Raw genomic sequence first — 18,659 nt, forward strand, 5'->3', positions numbered from 1 at the left:
GGATTAGTAAATTATAATAAAACACCCCAAAGCAATTTATTTAATTACAAATGTGCTGTTTGTATTATTGGACACGTTTAATGTGAATTGACGTGAAACTAAAACGATATGTTGCTATATAATTCGAGATAATTTCTCATTAATCTGAATATATTTATATTTATTTTTAATTTAGCAGTTTTCTCTTAGAAATAATGTTATTTTCATCTGGAATTGTCAACAATTATTAATGATTCGAAAACAAACGACTAAGGACCTATTTAATTATAATGTAGCTAAAAAATTTGATTTTGCCTGTACTGTACTTTTTTACGTGTGTTTAGATACATACACAGTTAGCAATGTATTACAATTGTGCTATATATGAATAGTAGACTTTACCATGTAAGGTTTGTCTGAAGACATTTTGTGATGTACGATTAATAACTTCCTAATTTCTATTGAATGTAGCATTTTGAAAATATGGTGATTGATGAAATTTCGTTTTCTTCTCTAGTTTTATTTATCTTTTTGCATTTTGCAACTGTCTACAACCAGAAATGTAAATTTTTAATACTAATTTCTGTAATCCTGCGATGAATGAGGTCAAGGTCAAGGTCACGTCCAAGATTATCAATTGATCATCCCTTCAAAACCTTACATTGTTTATCTAAATTTTTTTCCAAAATAATGAGGTTCAATTAAGTTATTTCATTGTCTCAAGATAAAAAACTTACCCTGTATATAACAGTGTTTTTTTAACAAACACCTATTGTTATGTAGGGAAACAACTTTTAAGGAGGCAACTTTTGTTACAATTGTAATATCTCGCTTTATGTTCTGGTTATTTATAAAGTAAGTAAAGAAAGAAGTGGCAAAAGTGCTGTTTCGGAAGTTCGATTTCGATACATTAAAATAATCTAACTTTTATTGCGACTTTCTGATGTTGAACATAGCATTTCTGAAAAGAGCATGATGTAGATATTGAAAAACAGGAAAAATGAATATTCCTGTGAAAAATTCAATATCTACGTTTGTTTACAGCATTTTTATTTTGTTTGTGAATGCTGCATAAAGTTAAATGAATAAAAAATAATATCCAACGATTTTTTATTGTGTTAAATAAAAAAGTTTTAAAAAGTAATGTAAAACATATTATATGTAATCTTATGTATTAATAACACTTACGTAAGTATATTTTCTTCTTATTTTTCTTAGTCTTAGTCTTAGTCTTATTTGCCTTCTGTTATATACAGTAGAGCGTCGATTATCCGAAAGAATTCCTGTCGGCAAATTTAAGTTTTCGCCAGTGCTGTGGCGCTGCAATTTTTGGTTATGTTTTGGGCTACTCAAATATTTTACGTTTTTGATACTAAATTAACTTCTGAAGTATAATTTTTTTATTGTTTTTATATTTTTCAATATATTTACTTTTTTTGTACAAAATAAAAAATATTATTTTTAACGATACAATAGTCTTCGTTAAGCTTAACATCGACGAAAATTTAACGCGAAGCGACACGCAACGGAGAATAATTTCAAACATAGGCNTAACGAGTTGTTTAACTTTCCATGCAACATTTAAAAGTTTTGTGGCGCCATCTGTTATGCTATTTTATTTAAAAAACTCAAAATAGAAAAAAAGCTTAATTTGTAGGATAGGAATGGGATTTATTTTACAATATTGTAAATGCTAATAGCGAGAAAAATCGTTATTAAGTCTAACTCTACTGGAGATACTACAAATGACACACCTTTAGTTTTCTATTCTGTTGAATTTTAATCACCAAAATTTATTAGCACCAACCACTGTAACACACATACCTCCCTGCAAAATTTCAGATATTTTTGACATGAAGCACAGAACTTATTAAGCTACTAATAATTGTTAATTTACTTCATATTAAAGGTAGTCACTAAGTGAATAATTTTGTTTGGTTTGGCACTGAATATTAAAAAATTACTTATTTGACAAGACAAAAATATTTTGTATTTCTCAGTACTTTTTTAGTGTTTGACAAAAACTGATAGATAAGTTTAAGGACTTTGACCTAAGTTATCAGATTGGTTTCTAGGTACAGTACTTCTGACTTTCACAACCAATTACCAAATTAAGACTCGTCTGTTTAATGTTGGAATAACACCAATCAGACCTATTGTGTGTGCGATACCTAAATGGTCTCGAAAATGGCTGTTTTTAATCTATATATATAAAATTACTTGTCCTGACTAACTAACTGACTGAGTCACTGATTCATCATCGCCCACAGCAAACCGTTGAACCTAAACAGGTGAAATTTGGTACACAGTTAGGGTACGTCATGAAAACGCGCACTAAGAAGGGATTTTTCGAAATTCCCAGGCGAAGGGGAAAGGGAGAGGATTAAGGCTAAACCGGAAGAACGGTTTCTATTGTAATATTTTAGAGGCGATTTTTTGTTTTTAACTGCGTTTTAGTAGGGTACGCCATGGGAATGCACACTAAAAAGGGATTTTTCGAAATTCCCCCGCGGGAGGAGAGAGAGAAAGAGCATTTCATTTCAGACATTGTTATAAATATTTTTATGTATTTCGATTTTTTAACCAAATGTTCGAACGCTTTTAAATTCGAATTTATTTTGCTTATTGATTCGATTATAGAACGATTGTACACGTTCCAGAAAATTCATCAAATTGAAAACAATTCGCATGATTCTCGGCAATTCTCATCATTCTCAGTGGTAGGTGTTATATAACAATTTCTATGGTTGTTAAAATACTAAATATAAATATGGTTTGCTTGCAAAACCTCCTCGGGCGAAGTCGCGGGTAACAGCCAGTAGTAATATAAAAATGTAGACAAAACTAGGCGAAAAATTTTAAATTTGGAGTTCTTACACCTGAATTAAAATGGCGTATTATCCCAGTCCAAACTGTAGTTAGCAGGATCTTCATCAGAACTATCTTCATCTAGGTTAATAGGTATCCTAGTTGTGACTATTACTCCCATTTTCGAATAACAATGTCATCTGTTTCTCAATTTTTTGTGTAATTTCATTGTGCTTTAAACACAATCTTTCCAATTTTCTGGAGTAACTTGAAAATAGCTTTTGCGATAAAGTTTTCACGCCTGAATTTCGCGACCAAGTTCCACTTTTTAATGATTTTATTTACTTCTCTCAACAAGAAAATCTTGTTATGCGTATCTCGTAATACTGAGGAAAAAACTGCTTACTCCTCAATTCAAAAATGTGACTGGATGGTTCTATAGCATTGTTTAAATAACTGTGGTCGTTTAATTAAGAAACAATTCAAAACTGTTGCTTAGTTTCACTCGATCNATTAACACGACTCATCTAGTTATCCTGTCAGATAGTCGAAATATTAACCAAGATTGGAGACAAATTTTGTATAAAAAGATTAGTAACTGCCATTTTTGCGCAGATGCCTTCATTAGAAGATCCTGTATAATTTGGTTTGTGTCTTCCATTTCTGTTCAGCCTCTCTTCTGAATATTGATCGCCAAATTGAAGACAACTTCTAGGATGAATTTATTCTCATCCAATAGAAAAGAAAACGTATGTAAACCATATAGAGTATGTATATTTCACTATATAATGTAAACTCTCTCTGGATATTAAATAGTTAAAGGTATATTTAAATAAGTAATTGACCTAGATGTTAGTTAATTATATTTATCTTGTATTTATCCTTTAGTTTGCTTAATAAGTTATGTAAAGAGTGAGAGAGCGAGAGAGCAATGTTACATTTAAAATTAACGTATTTATTAATGTGTACGAATTCGAAGATATATAGAATAAATAATTATTTTTTCAGAATTTGAACACTGAAAAGAAAAGTTGGATAAGAAGAATATATGTGTATGTGTTTTAGACACTAATCCTAAGTATCATAAAAACAGTCAGATATAGAAATCTTATAATTCTCACCGATCTTACAAATACAGTAGAACCTCGATTATCCGGACTAATTGGAGATGAAGGTAGTCCGGATAAGGAAAAATCCGGATAATCGAAACAAATACTTTAATTTGTCTTTTAATGATAATACAACAGGTTTTCTTTTCGATGGTATATCGGTAATATTAAGAATAAATACTGTATTTAAATCGTGATCAAACTTTCAACAAACAAACGTTCGTATTGAATTTGGTCTACTACTGACCAGCGCTAACAGACTACCTATTGTTTAAAAGGCCCTCTGGTGGCTCAAGAAGACGGATTTTATAAAATAAACAGCAGTTGAAACTGCATTTTTATGAATAAAAATTTGACAAACTATTTATCGTTTTATGACGAGAAAAATTTTTTCGTCGCGTTCTCGGCTTTTAAGTAATGCATAAACCTTCGAGACGCGAGGCATAAGCGGTAGCCCACGTTGCCCATGCCTTACGCCGCCCTTGGTCATAGAAATGATGTAATTTGAATATAAATTATTTATAAATACGTATGTCAAGTTATATTTTTATTACGACGCGAAATATATTTAAGAGTTTATGGCCACTGTGCCAGGTGAGACGTGACGTTGCTGAAATAAAAAAAATTATGCATTCCATCACGTACATAAACAGTATCGTAATTCGCCAAGTGCAAATCAGCAAGTTCGTAAAATTTTTGTTTATTTTGAGCAATCCGGATAATCGAAAATCCGGCTAACAGAAGTTCGGATAATCGAAGTTCTACTGTACCTTGTGTAAAAGTTAAACACTCGTTAACAGGTACTGGTACAATATGTAATAGACTCACAAAAACTTTTAAGTGACCAGTAAAATATTTAATTGAAAAAAACAAACGTTTTAAAACGTATTTTTCGATCTTACAAATGTAAGAAACACTGGGAACAATATAAGAGTTCAAAAAGGGGGTGATATGGAATTTTAAAACTCAATGTTAATTAAACTTGAAACTGTGACTGAGTGGATAAAACCACTGAACAACATGTAGTAACTCTGTAAGATGGTGATATAAATTCTGATTAAACACATGAATGAAATAGCTCCTAATCAGGAGCGGATCTACATAGTAACTAATAGAGCTTAAGTTCTGTGCCACCAAATGTCAAGTGCCACGAAAATTGAATTATTATTATAAATTTTTAATACTTTTTCATTAAGAATGAGCACTTATCGTATAGTAAAAAGTAGTTAATATTAATAATAATATAATAATCATAATTTATACTATTATCTGTATTAACATAAAATGTGGTCCCATTGTACTTCAATAACCTTTCCATATCTGATTTCGAATTTTGTTTATCTAACTTCCTTCTCGAAATTAAGAAAAGACAGACCGACAGACGAACAAAAGTAGTGAGAATGTACAAGCTACAATGTTTTTAAATTGCAATTAATAATACAGTATATTTAAAATAATTCAATCAATTAAAATTATAAACGACGGTTATTTAGAAACAATTTAAAATTAATTTAAATAATAGAACGAAAACGTTAATAAGAATGTTTGATTCGAAAATCTGCGAGATGAAAATGTATTGGCTTAACATATTAATGAAAATTGGGATAATAACTTTGATGAATTTTTACAGCCGAGCCAAATATGAAAATATATACAAAATAAGTGAGTACAAAGACATATGGGTGACAATTCGCTTATTTAGTTACGGAGAAATCTCTGTTATTTTCCATTCGCCGTTATTCGGAATAAAAGAATTTCGTCGCAGTAGAAACTCTACCATCTTTTCGGCCGCGACAAAAGTCTACCTGTGTACAGGAAAGAATGTATACAAGTATCACCTGAAAAATATTCGAGGATTGTTTTTCGTAGAAAGTGAAAGCCTTTTTGGATATTTCTATAATGATAAGTTTACCGGAAGATTACAATTCCCCGACAAAGCTTATTATATCGAACCTTATACTGATTATCTTTTCGATCTAAGGTATACCGAACAATCTATTGTCTATAATTTGATAGATGTTAAATATACATTTAAACGCCACTATACAAATTTTATTTGTAACGAGGTAACGAATGATACCGAATTAAAAGGAACCGACTGCAATTACGCAAAATTGATGGAAACTATATTAAGTGTTAAGAATACTAAAAGGTAAGGCTTGCTTACATTTATTACGTACCATACGAGCATATTTAAAATTAATTATATAGTTTATTTTGTAGCAGTAAAAGGAGTTGTTCGTTAGAACTCTTGGCAGACTACACGTATTTTAAAAGAATGAATAATAACATCAAGAGAATAGTGGCACAAATGATGTTTTACATCATGAACGCAAATAATATCTTTAAAAATTTAGACATAGACGAAGATGGAATTGCAGATAATATAGGGTTTAACGTGGAGAAGGTTACAATTTTCCAAGATGAAGACAGCCCGAACTATCCTTTTCGGCAAAATATAAACTACACTCATACGACTTACTTAGATCAATTAGCTCGTTATTCTCATCCCTATTGCATGTTGATCTGCTTTTGTCATAGGGATTTCTGGACCGAATCGACGTATTCGGTTGGAAAAGTGAAAAAGCGAGGAGGAATATGCTCCCGTGAAGGGCACGAAGATGCCAAGATCATGAATAATGTGGGATTCGTTACGGATATAGAACGTGGATTCCTATTGCCAAAAGTTGAAGTAGCCGCCAATGTACTACACCAAATGGGCCATGCATTTGGTTGCCCGCACGACCCTGAAAATTGTAAACTAAATGATACCAACGGACATTACATCATGCATCCCGACATTCCCCTTTGGATAACTTCAAGTAATTTAAAATTTTCTCCATATTGCAAGAAAAAAATCAAACAATACTTAGAAAGGAAAGGTAAGAACAATTAAATGATGTTTGGTTTAATATGTGATATTTACATAGTATGAACAGTAATGACATAATAGGTATCATCTTGCTGCAATGATCGATTATAAATATCTTAAAATTTCAATTAAAATTAAAGTTTTAATTTACCCTTATTAGAAATTCATTTGAAATTATTCAACTTTCTAAAAATATTTTAAGGTATGGAGAGGTTAAAAATATTCGTTTTAAATTTGAAGAATTTTTCAATTCCTTGTTATTTTCAACCGATGAACTTAAGAGGATAAGTCGGAAAGTTATGTGAAAGTGCCACTTTTTCTGCTGACTTGCGAAAACTCACGGAATAATTAGCTCCCAGGTGTGAAAGTTGACAGTTATTTATGATTTAATTGATAATATTTTTAGGTCATTAACTTCATTTAAAAGTTGTTACAATTTTTAAAACAATTAAAAAAAAAAATTTAACCGAAGGTAAAATCGAACCTAGATCGTCCGCGTCGCTAAAGGCTCAGCCATTTCGCTATTCTGCAATAGTGTAAAATCGATCGGTATATGAGCTGCGCTTAAAACTTTAGAGTCTTTTTTTCTCGGAATCTTGTTGCTAGTGCGCTTTACAATTCTTCTGGGTAGACACCCTTGTGGTATACTAGTAACCTGCAAAGACTAATCCCGAACTGAATTTTCGAGACCGTAAAGTCCCCTTGTTAGATTATAAAAAAGTTATTATATTGAAGATTAAGTACTACACTTTCCACTTTAAACACTGATCTTACTTTTTTGTAATAATTAAATAAAAGCTAGAAAACAACTAAATCCGAGAAAAGACAAACTAGGTTTATGTTGTTATCTAATTGCCTAAATTTCAAATCTGAAAGATAACAACCAATCCTACAATCCTACCTAACACGTAGTGCAGACTTCGATGTTTTGACTTAAAATAGAATGGCGGTCGCTAGTACCCGTCGTTGCCACCAAGAGCGCTGTAACCACGGTCATAACAACTCTATGTAGTATAGGCTATTCTAGCTCGTTGTTTCCTTTTTTTTCTATTTATACTTAATAATGACGTTCAGTCTCCGTAAACATTTTGCTAAACACGAGATTTTCGGTTTTATGCTTACCATGGAATCGGCACACTACGACATTTTGGTAAAGTTAAATAAAATCGAAAACTTTCGTGAGTTCCAAATCGGTGGTCTCGTCATATCCTTTCGATGCATTTGCTGGATGTATTGCTCTGCATTTATTTAAACTTTGGTGACCGTCGATAGTAGTAATTGCTTTTTAACTGTGTCATTGAAACTTGTATAATTTTGTATTTATTTTTTAGAAATAGATTACTGCCTGAAGACACTGCAAAGATCAGTTTGTGGAAACGGAATTGTGGAGGAAGGAGAATCCTGCGATTGTGATGATTCTACCGGTCAATGTGACATAGAGATGACGTGCTGTACGTCCAGAAACTCTTCATTACCATGCACGATTCAAGAAGGAAAAGACTGTTCCCCTGCTACAGACGAATGTTGCGATTTGAATTGCAGAATGAACACGCGCGACAACGTAAAGTGTTTCAGCAACGTACCATGTTACAACACTTCTAATGAATGTAATAAACTGTCGCCATTTTGTCCGTTGATACAGGAGCCAGACCAATCACCGTGTTTAGGAACAGCAAAAACATGTCGTTCCGGAAAATGTATTAGCAACGTCTGTGAAGACAATAAGCTAAAGAGTTGCAATTGTTTGTCTTTAAAATGGGAATGCCATATTTGTTGCGAAAGTAAACCCAAAATCTGTCAAAGTGCTCAGTCGCTTGGATACGTTCCGTCCAATCATCAACTGTACGTAAATGTAGAAGGATCGCTTTGCGATCAGAATTTTGGAATATGCACGAGGTATGTGACTTCAATTACTTTTATTTTACTATATAATTTTATTCATATGTTATTATTTTGGCAGTAACGGGTACTGTTCTTCTAAGAAAAGTTACATTGCATGGTACTATATGTCACCGTTGCCTTTCATTGTACTAATAATTGTAGCTATAGTATATCTTCCCGGAAAATCGAAACCAAAAAACACCGAAGACGTTCTAACGACAATACAAAAGAAGAAGGTGGTCAAATCGCAACAGAAATCTAAAGAAGAAAAGCGATCGCCGATTCAAAACATGAAACAGCGAATGTCTTCGTTGGGCATAAAGTCCAAGAAAGGTGCAGAATTACCTACAGAAGACAAAGAAGAAACTCAAGAACCTACTCGAGTCAAGAAAAAGACAAAATTGCCAATTAGAGTCAAGCAAAAGAAGACACCAGAGAAGAGCATCAAGCAAGAAATGCGGGGCGAACAATCCTTATACAAAACCCGAGTTCAGCAAGAAGAGCAATCGACTGATCGAGCAAACCGTGCCAAGAAAGTGAAAGTAATTGTCAAGAAAAAGAGGAAACCGACGTCATCAGATGATTAAAATTAAGTTATAATCACTTTAATTCGGTCTTATACTAGCATTGTGATCAATTTTAATTTCTGTAATTAGAAATAAATAATTTTATTTGTTGTGGAAATTTAATCGTGTTTGTTTTGCACTTCTTACACAATTATAAATTGCTGTATGAACAATATATAATAAAAAGTTGTAGACCTATAAATGCTTACTGTCGTCCGTCCGTCCATCTTTCTTCAATCTCGACAACGGTGTTAAGAAGATGAAATTCAGAATGAGATGTAGAAAGATTAGTGACAAGAAGCCCCGATTAACTTATACGAATTTCTAATGCCAACCGAAAGTCACGTTATTTCAATTCAGATGTTTTCTACTGAAAGCACTTAATAGATGACGGCACGACTCTATTGTTAAAAGAAGGTACAGGGCAAGCCACGAGTGCTGCAGCCTACTTCTACTGGATCTTCCCAGACGACGCCTTCGTTTCACCCTACATCATCCTAAATTGAGAAAAACTCTTCGAGCTGGATCGCATGCTCGGATAAAAATAAATAAGACGAACAATTCTACGACGCAGATACCTGTACTATTATCGTGAAACAATTCTTAATTCATTTCTTTAAAAATCTTAATAACTAAAATGTCTTAGGATTTTTACGTTTTTATCAGAGGCATTAATTTACATCTGGTATGAAGATAATTGATGTTTTCGTTTGGTAATCCTAACAAACGACAAAACTTTTACCTAGTCTTTAAATTATGATAAAATATATACATAAGTCTAAGGAATACAATTATTTAACTTAATTTTAATTAATTCACTTTCAACGTGTGTTGTGTATCTTAGCTGAATATAGAAAATTAAATAAGCCATTCATTTGACTTTAAACATACTTTAATACGTAAATGATCAGTTATAAAAATTCATTTATTTACATATGTATATTTGGTTTTAATATTTATTTTGAAGGTTCAAATAGAACAATATTTAGTACCGGCAATTTCAGTGTTGTATAATGCAAAACTAAAGTTTTTACGTCATTCAAAGTTGTACCTGTACTGTAGTCTGCCAATGACCCAAGGCTTGAAGGTTGAGAAAAGCGAAATCCTAATCGAGTGTAATGTACAGCACACCTGTGTACCTAGCACCAATCAATCTGCTTTATTTCTTAAGCTTCTGTTGTCTCATCCTAAAACCTTCCAGTTATAGGAGAAAACAGAACGATTTTAGGCTAAAACTTATTCCGGCGAATCTTGTGGGTAAAAGCATCAGATTACAGGTCAGTCTTACCCTGGATTTATCCTAAATATAAGACTTCCCTGAACATTACATTGAAAGGTTGAAATTATTCTAAAAACGTCAGCAATGCAAGCCACTACTAATTTCAGGTGGTAAAAATATGTTTTAAATTAAATAAATTTAAAAAATATGATAAAAAAATTGCAGCCCGACATCGTGATGATGTCACAATAAATAATTGCTTCTTGTGTTTAATTTGTTTTTTACGTTTACACTGATAAAGTTACGCCACCATCTTCATTTTTTAGACTCTTTTTCATTAACAGATATGAATTATTCGTTATAATAAAAGCAATGTGTAGGGGCTACGTGTAGGGGCAGATCTACATAGGGATTTATAGGACTTAAGCTATGGGTCCCCTAGTGTCAAGGGTCAACGAAAATTGAAATAAAGAAGTGAATCGTACCAAGTGATCGTTATTACCCTACATTGCGCTTATAAAACAAATTTTATATTGGTTTATGTAGGTTTTATTTATATACAGGTTTATTATAGGTTTTTATGATGCTTCCTTTTAATCGAGGAAAACACAAGGTTTTGCAGCAGTAGTGTCCATAAACATCCTGCTGCTGTTTTAATCTATTATGTAAAGTGCATAGCAGTCAGTACAGTACATAGGACGGTACATTATGTAAGAACGCCGATTGGTGGGGAATTTTATTTCTTAACGTCGGGATGGTCTACGAGTATGTGGGTGGCGGTTTTGAGAGGCGCAAAAGACGAGTGTTTTACAGAGGCAAACCGTTTATTCTTGATCGAAAACACTTACATAAATTTTTTCGTTGGAAAGGTCCTTAGATTCCGAACTTCAAGATGTCTTCGGATCCGATTTGGTCCTGTGTTGTAGGAATTTCGGTTGTGATCAGATCTTGCGTCGTAGGAGTTTTCGGCGGCGATCTGGTCCAACGTCGTAGTGGTTTCCGGCGGCGATCTGGTCCAGCGTCGTATGGGCCCCTGGACAGTGTGGATTAAAAAGTTCAAAGTCTCGAGAGACAGTACACGAAAGATGAACGGAGGTCTCAAAAAACGGAGGTACACGAACACAACAGAAGTCTAGTGGAAGTCTTAGTGGAAACCTCGTTGTCCTTGGAATTGGTGTTTTTATAAGTTTTTCGAGATAGGCTTTTTGCTAATTGGACAGACCTTACATCATCGTTTTTTAATTAGTCTTCCACCTGTTTCCAGGTGTAAATGGACCATCGTAAAGTTCGCGGGAAAGGTCGGCTGGAGATGGTTTATCCGACACCATCTTTTCGACTCTGATCGCGTTTAATTGTTGACTATGACACCCACGCTCATTCTGATATTTTTTTCTAGTTTCGTTTTGCTTTCTAAACTGCGTCTTAGCTTTAATATTTTTAATTTTCTGCTTTTATATCTAAAATTATGTTTTCCTTCTACTCTTTATGAGCGTCGACGTCAAAGTCCGGTGTCGCCGTTTCTACACTTATATAATTTGTTTTCTTGACGGTTTAACTTAACAAATTTTTACATATCTTTCTTTTTTGGGGGGTTATTTCCGGGGCCTTACAATTAGCACTAAGTACTGTACATAGCACTATAAGCTACCGGTATAACCTTTATGGTTATGGTGCATAAGGTCATGTAGAGTGTAGCACTGAATTCGGTGGAACTTGCTGGTATGCTCTCGCAAGTACAGCAAGAAGTGGTGGTGGGATCACCTGGGACGGAACGTTCCAATATACCTCGAATCGTAAGATAATTTTTGACTTTATTTTCGATAAATTTATTGAATAATTTATCTGTAGAAATCAACAGACTAAATATATTCAAAACATTGGTTTTATTTCAGCCAGTCAAATTTAACATTAACAAAATAATGCCAACAGAATTGCCTCGTATAAATAACAGCAAGCTACGAATAACCCGGATTAACCAATACACCACAGCAGAATTAAATGATTTAAAATTAAACAACCGCAATATAATACAGTCAAATATCGAAAATGGACAAGTCACAGTTTGCACCGAGTATATAATAAAAGCGTTATAACGTAATGCTATAATATAGTAGATGCAGTAATTAGTTATTGCCGACCAATTTTTAAGTGAACTAATTCCTGTCTTGCTTCTCTAATCTTAATCTTTTCTCTCAAGCAAGAACAAGAAAATAACAAAGAAAGAACGACTGGGGTAAAAAATAAAGCGTGAAAGGCAGTTTCTATTGTGATTATAAACACAACTTTCAAAAATGTCAGTAATACGTACGATTCTTTATATATGAAAAGTATTCCTAAAATAGTGGATAAAGTTCCTTGAATTATGGGAAACCCTACGCGATACAACGAATCCCTCATCTTTTCTTTCGGTGTTTTGCAAGTTGACGTCACAAAGGCATATGCAATATGAGCCGGATAATTAACACAAAATCCGATGCAAAGAATCAAACTCGACAAAGATAATATATCTAAGTTAATGCCCCACATACTCATGTAACCTATAGTTTCTATTGTGGTAGAAACAACAGAAATTGCCACCACAAGAGAACAAAAGATATTTGGTATTACACTGAAAAATACAATCGCGATCAATAACCCAGTGATCCAAAACAGTTGCTTAGCTATACCTTCGATGATTACTCCCTGTTCTATCATACTTGACAATATGCTGTGAATTAGGACCGGAAAAGGTGCTTCATCCGCAATATTCATAAATTCTTTCGTTGTTTCGATTTCAATATCTCTGTTGGAAATTTTCTTCGTGATAACAAAAAATCGACTGCACGTAATTTCGGATCCATCCGGGCTGAACACCAAATCGTTTGAAAATTGCTCGGCTGCTTTAAATCGCAAGAAAACTCGAAGTCCTTCCATGAAATCATTTTTGTCCGACATGTTGTATCCTCTTAAGGCATATTGTGCAACTGGATTTCTCTGAAATTCTTCGTAATATTTCAGCCAGGAAACCGTAAAACGAGACTCGGCTATGTGAGGATGAGACTCAAATCTTTTAAGAAGATCTTTCACCGATTTCTGAACGTGTTCATCCGAATAATCGAGAGTTTTGTTAATGATTATCTGAACAGGAAATGAGTATTCAGTGAAGTATTTGTAATATATTCGTGAACTTTCGTATATTTCTGAACCTGCTGGATACATGTTTTGAAAATCCAATCCTTGCTTTAGAAAATACACTCCGTAACTTCCAAATCCTAAGTTGATTAAATACAGAGTCAATACAATCGTCTTCGTTGATGTATGGAAAAGGAAGTCTCCCAATCTATCTCTAATTATTCTCATGAAGAAGTCTTCATTTTCTTGGATTTCTTGACAATCTTTATGTGCTGGAAATGAATCAATTAATAAAATTTGAATTCTATTTCAGTTATGTGAATTTTATGTTACTTTAATCCAAATTAATGAGTTTTTATAATATATAAAACGTTATCTAATTTTAATAATTTAAACGATTATTTATAATGAAATGTTTAGAGAGAATTTTTCAGAAGGTGATGAAAAGACGACAATCACCTACACATTGAGTAAATTAGAGAAGCTCGTCTGATAAGTGCTCGAAATGAAGAAGGAATATAACAGTGTGAATATCGGTCAGAAAATGACTCACCCAAATTTTTACATTTTTGGACTTCGGACATCTTGAAACGTCGAGAAATGCAAAAAATGGAGGTTATTTCTGTATGTATGAATGTTAGTGTGTATGGGGGACACGATTTTGCTAGCCCTACTTGAAGCTTAATAACTCTCGTGATTTTCGTCGAAAATTTCTGAAATTCGGAACGGAAGTTTGTTTATTAGGAGGATTGCTGCCATTAAATTTTGGTGATTAAAGGTCAAAGGGTTGGGGAGATAAAGGGAGTCGTGTGTATCTCCAGTAAAGTCGGACTTAATGACAAATTTACTTGTTATTAGCATTTACAATTTTTTTTTATAAAACTCATCCTTACACTCAAAATTATGTATTTTGCCATTTTATGATAGTAAAAAATATAAAAAGCTTTGTAATAAAATGTGATAGAGAAGAGGTTTAATAAAATTAAAGGTATCGCTGAAAAGTTGATTTATGGTACATCTATGATCGAAAAACTTATTAAAAGTTATAAATAAACCAGATAAAGTACTTTTTCTTACATATTTTGTCCTTTAAGTTCATTTATAACAAAGATACGACTTAGTATGATAAAGCTTCAGAACCGAGTTTCAAAGAGTATTCACTTAAGTATCACTTTTACAGAACGAAAGACAAAATCGTGAAAGAAAAACGTGTAGTTGTATACAGAATCCCTCATAAAACAAAAATTAAGAATTTACTAATTGTAGCTGTATATTCATTCAGTGAATGGCTGTCTCTTTAACCCGAAATTATTTTCGGATTAAAGAGACAACCATTCACCAGCACAAGTGCAACATCGAGTATCGCCAATATTGCTCTGCATTGTTCACGTTGGAGAAAATAAAAGGCTGAACTCTTAAATGGGAAAAATCTGCATGAAGAAACCAGTTCAAAGCAATAAACAAAGAAAAGATAGAAATTTACAAAAGTAAAGTAATGGATAGAAGTGTGAATACTAGGCACACTAACGCTTGCTATCAGCTTGGAAATGTATGGTGGAGATGAACTTAAAATACGATAGTTCATTACAGGCGTATTCAAGATCTTTAATCCGGTTAGATGCTGCTTGAAGGGACGAAACTGCTAGCATTTTGAAAGGAATACAAACGCTGACTGCCAGGGATAGCGAGAAAGAAATACAAAAAATACAAGAAATGGCGAATGATGTGGACTTCCACGTTACGTTAAATTTATTTTTGATCTTATTTAATTAGTACAGCATAATGGAAAATAAATATTTTTATAAGAGAAAAAGTGATGAAGATTCTTTAATTCCGTAGGAGTTATAAACAAAGAAATCAAAGTTTAAGATTACAATTAAAAAACTAAAAACTTATATAATATTTTTCGTAAATATACGAGTATATTAAAATATTCTCTTAACGTACTAACCTAATCTTAGTGTATTCAGGGTACATCATCAACATGTTTACTCGTTTTTTTTTATTATTTATAAATTTTTCATCTTATTTTATTATATTGGTTATTTTCTTTTGTTGTACGTTCATTTAACTTTTGATGGTTCAGCATTATTAATAATTAAAATACAATTAAAATTATTTTTCAAAATTTGTATTTAAATATGATCAAATGTAGAAATTCGAAAACATTCCATTTAAGAATGTTCTGTTTCTAATGATCAGTGGTTGTATTCTCATTCTGAAGATAGTTTCTACATAAGGTCTCAGAGACAAAAAGATTTTCCAGTGATATAGAAGTATAGATAATAACCGTAACAAATTGGAATGTAGTGTTGTTTGTAGAGTGAGCCTCCATTGACAGAGCTTAGTCTGTCACTGCTGTGAGAAACAAATGACGCACACAGTGCGGAATATTTATCAAATATACACATTATTTATGTTACTAATAACTATACATTGAATAAGGCTACAGATGACAGTAAACGATGGTAATGGTGTGCTGATTGAAATGGCAGTGTTTGCATATTAAAGTAGAACACTTACCAGATTTAAGTTAATTAGTTTAAAGTATTTAAAATTACCATATGATTTGAGTGTAATTGGATGAAGACCTTTCTCTTCTCTATACCCGCTTAACGCCATGCATCCAGCAAAGAACGTTATTTGAAAAACATATGTGAAGAATATGCACGTCGCACTGTAAATGCAAAAGATTTTCACCGCGATAATTGGTGCAGTCATTCCGATGCAATAAGAAAACAAATTAGTGATTGACGTTAAGGTGATTGACACCCCGGCTTCAGCGAAAGTGTCTGACATTCGTTCTTTTACACCTTTTTCGGGATCGGTTATTTTCCATCGCGCTATCAGCACGAAACTGTCATCTACTTCGGTAACTGTAACACAGGAAGTCATTATTATTATACATTTGTCTATTATAAAATAAAATTCAATAAAAATATCATACCTAATACAATAAAAGGAACCAATATATTACAGTAAGTGTTCTCTACTCCGCAATATCCCATTAATCCGAATGAAGTGACGACTGCCATTCCTGCAGACAAAACACAAGCTAATCCCATCCAAGGTTTGCTTCTTATCAAATTCTGACTCATGAGTGTCGCCATTGAGAAAACACAAATAAACGATACCATGGCTCCAATCAGATGTTTTAAATTGTAAAAGAATTCTTTAGTATCTTCTTCTATGGACCAGAACGCATTTATTAAAAGTTTGATGTTTCGGAACTTATAATTTTGTATTCGTCGATAAACTTCAGTTACCCATTTGTCTCTAAGTCCATTGCTTTCTTCGTCAGTTTTGTTAATTACGTAAACGAATCGGACGGCTTCCACGCTTTTGACGTAATCATTTTCGTCGGTTTTAACACCTCCCAAATTCATGACGTACGAGCGATAAGAATAGGTCAAGGTGTCGATGTCCACCGGATATTTGAACTTTCTCTTTCCATTTAGCACGTTTTCCGCATCGGAGATAATTTCGACAAATGCGTTTTCGTAACATCTGTTACGCACTTTAACGCAGATATTACCATATCCAATTGTTCGATTAAACACTTGGATGGTGTAATTTTTAACTATTGAATCAGCTACTTGTAACTCTCGAAGGACTTCTTTTTTTAACATATTTCCTCCGTTGCTCCTCGTAAATAATAACACTACCCATTCGGGAAGTTCTGAAAGTCTGATTTCATCGGCAAGTGACGCAGTTTTCCACGTTTCTTCAGTAAACCGTTGTACAGAAAAAAACTTTCCGTTATCGGCCTTCATAGTGTCAATTAAACTTCTTTTATAAGCAAGTTTAAAGATACCGACTGTTGAACAAACTGAAAACAATATGGGAATGATTATGAAGAAGTATGGATGTCTTCCTATCGTCGTTCCCAAACGTTTAAAAACTTCTGATAATTTTATTCTTATGAAATCTAATTTCATTGTGCCAAGTTTACAATAATCTGTAAGTAAAAATAGCATTTGTTACACAACTTATAAAAAACTCAGTAACGAGTTGCTTAAGCATAACATCTATAGACAGAAGCCAGAAATGTTTTAAAAGAATATATGGCTTGTCCTTCAGCGAAAATGAAAGCTGTGTGGCACCAAGAGACCTCCACAGAAAACTTTAGGAATTTCTGTCCTTTTAATAGTGCCATTAATGACAAATCACCACTTTATACCACGATAATGCTCGATTATTATGTAAGCAAAATTATTTTATCAGTCGTTTAATGCTGTCAGAATTATCTCTTCCAAAAATATACAAGTTAAAATTTCGCTTATTATAATTAGTATTTCGTAATTGCTATTATTTTCAGGCAAACTGGCATTTTTTACTTGACCTTTCGTCTACAAGCCTCAACGTGTAGCTAGAAGACAAACTTACCTATCTGAATCAGTGAAATAAATATTGAACGTAAACAATTCTGGTAGTTATTTGCTCATAATAAAGTCGTGTAAATTTCTAGTAGTTGTTACTTTATTTGTTGATTGGATAATTACTATCAACTTATATATTTTTAACCCCTTAAGTTCTTCGCCCGAGTTAACTCGGGCAAGAAGAGCGCTTGCGTATTCTTCGCCCGAGTTAACTCGGGCAACAATAAAAAACTCTCTCGTAAACGTTCTATGCACGATATTACTCGGGAAAAGCTTATTTTGTATTCTATTGGATGTTGTTTATGACATCACAAAATTTTGAAATTATATACCCAATGAAAGTTTAAATTTTGGACAATTTTTGCGGTTTCCTCCTATTGAAAAAGTATACATGATCGAAAATTTCGTGATGTATTTGAATGTTTACGGTAACTGATGCACATCTGTCTAGAAACCGGTCTTCCCCTGCGATNAGAATTTTTAATGTGTTAGATTGAAAGTTTATCACACTCGGACTGTATGGGAGAATCTGGTTTTGACCAGAAGTCACTGTACATCGATTTAAAATTTCCTCCCGAACAAAGTTAGATAGATGACCTATATGAGTTTATTGTTAAGAGGAAAAGTATGATGTTTAGGGGCAAAACACTACTACACTCCACGCAGGCAAGTGCTACGTGCTACCTATCGTAGTAATGGCGTAATGGCGCATTTATTTCGCGCTGCATCATTGTC

General features: G+C 33.1%; 2 protein-coding genes across 4 annotated transcripts; one reads left to right on the top strand and one right to left on the bottom strand.

Annotated features, from left to right (window-relative positions):
* Positions 1-5,220: 5,220 nt before the first annotated feature.
* On the top strand, positions 5,221-9,324 carry LOC111641263 (disintegrin and metalloproteinase domain-containing protein 10-like). Of its 3 annotated transcripts, XM_023387408.1 has the most exons (5): positions 5,221-6,048; positions 6,108-6,778; positions 8,100-8,329; positions 8,411-8,664; positions 8,729-9,324. In XM_023387408.1, the coding sequence occupies exons 1-5, from the start codon at positions 5,438-5,440 to the stop codon at positions 9,234-9,236; spliced, it is 2,274 nt and encodes a 757-aa protein (XP_023243176.1). In that variant the 5' UTR covers positions 5,221-5,437; the 3' UTR covers positions 9,237-9,324. The 3 variants fall into 3 exon arrangements, with proteins under 3 accessions (XP_023243176.1, XP_023243174.1, XP_023243175.1); XM_023387406.1 differs by having other exon boundaries at positions 8,100-8,664; XM_023387407.1 differs by having other exon boundaries at positions 5,405-6,048; positions 6,120-6,778; positions 8,100-8,664.
* A 3,237-nt stretch (positions 9,325-12,561) lies between these two features.
* On the bottom strand, positions 12,562-17,318 carry LOC111641269 (patched domain-containing protein 3-like). The gene is made up of 3 exons (XM_023387418.1): positions 16,493-17,318; positions 16,107-16,421; positions 12,562-13,817 (listed from the first exon to the last, which is right to left on the bottom strand). Exons 1-3 carry the CDS (start codon positions 17,316-17,318, stop codon positions 12,562-12,564), a joined length of 2,397 nt encoding a protein of 798 aa, XP_023243186.1.
* Between the last annotated feature and the right edge of the window lie 1,341 nt (positions 17,319-18,659).

The sequence above is a fragment of the Centruroides sculpturatus genome, unplaced genomic scaffold (assembly GCF_000671375.1).
Source record: "Centruroides sculpturatus isolate CEXI.00-Female unplaced genomic scaffold, Cexi_2.0 scaffold1293, whole genome shotgun sequence".
Classification (NCBI taxonomy): Eukaryota; Metazoa; Arthropoda; class Arachnida; order Scorpiones; family Buthidae; genus Centruroides; species Centruroides sculpturatus.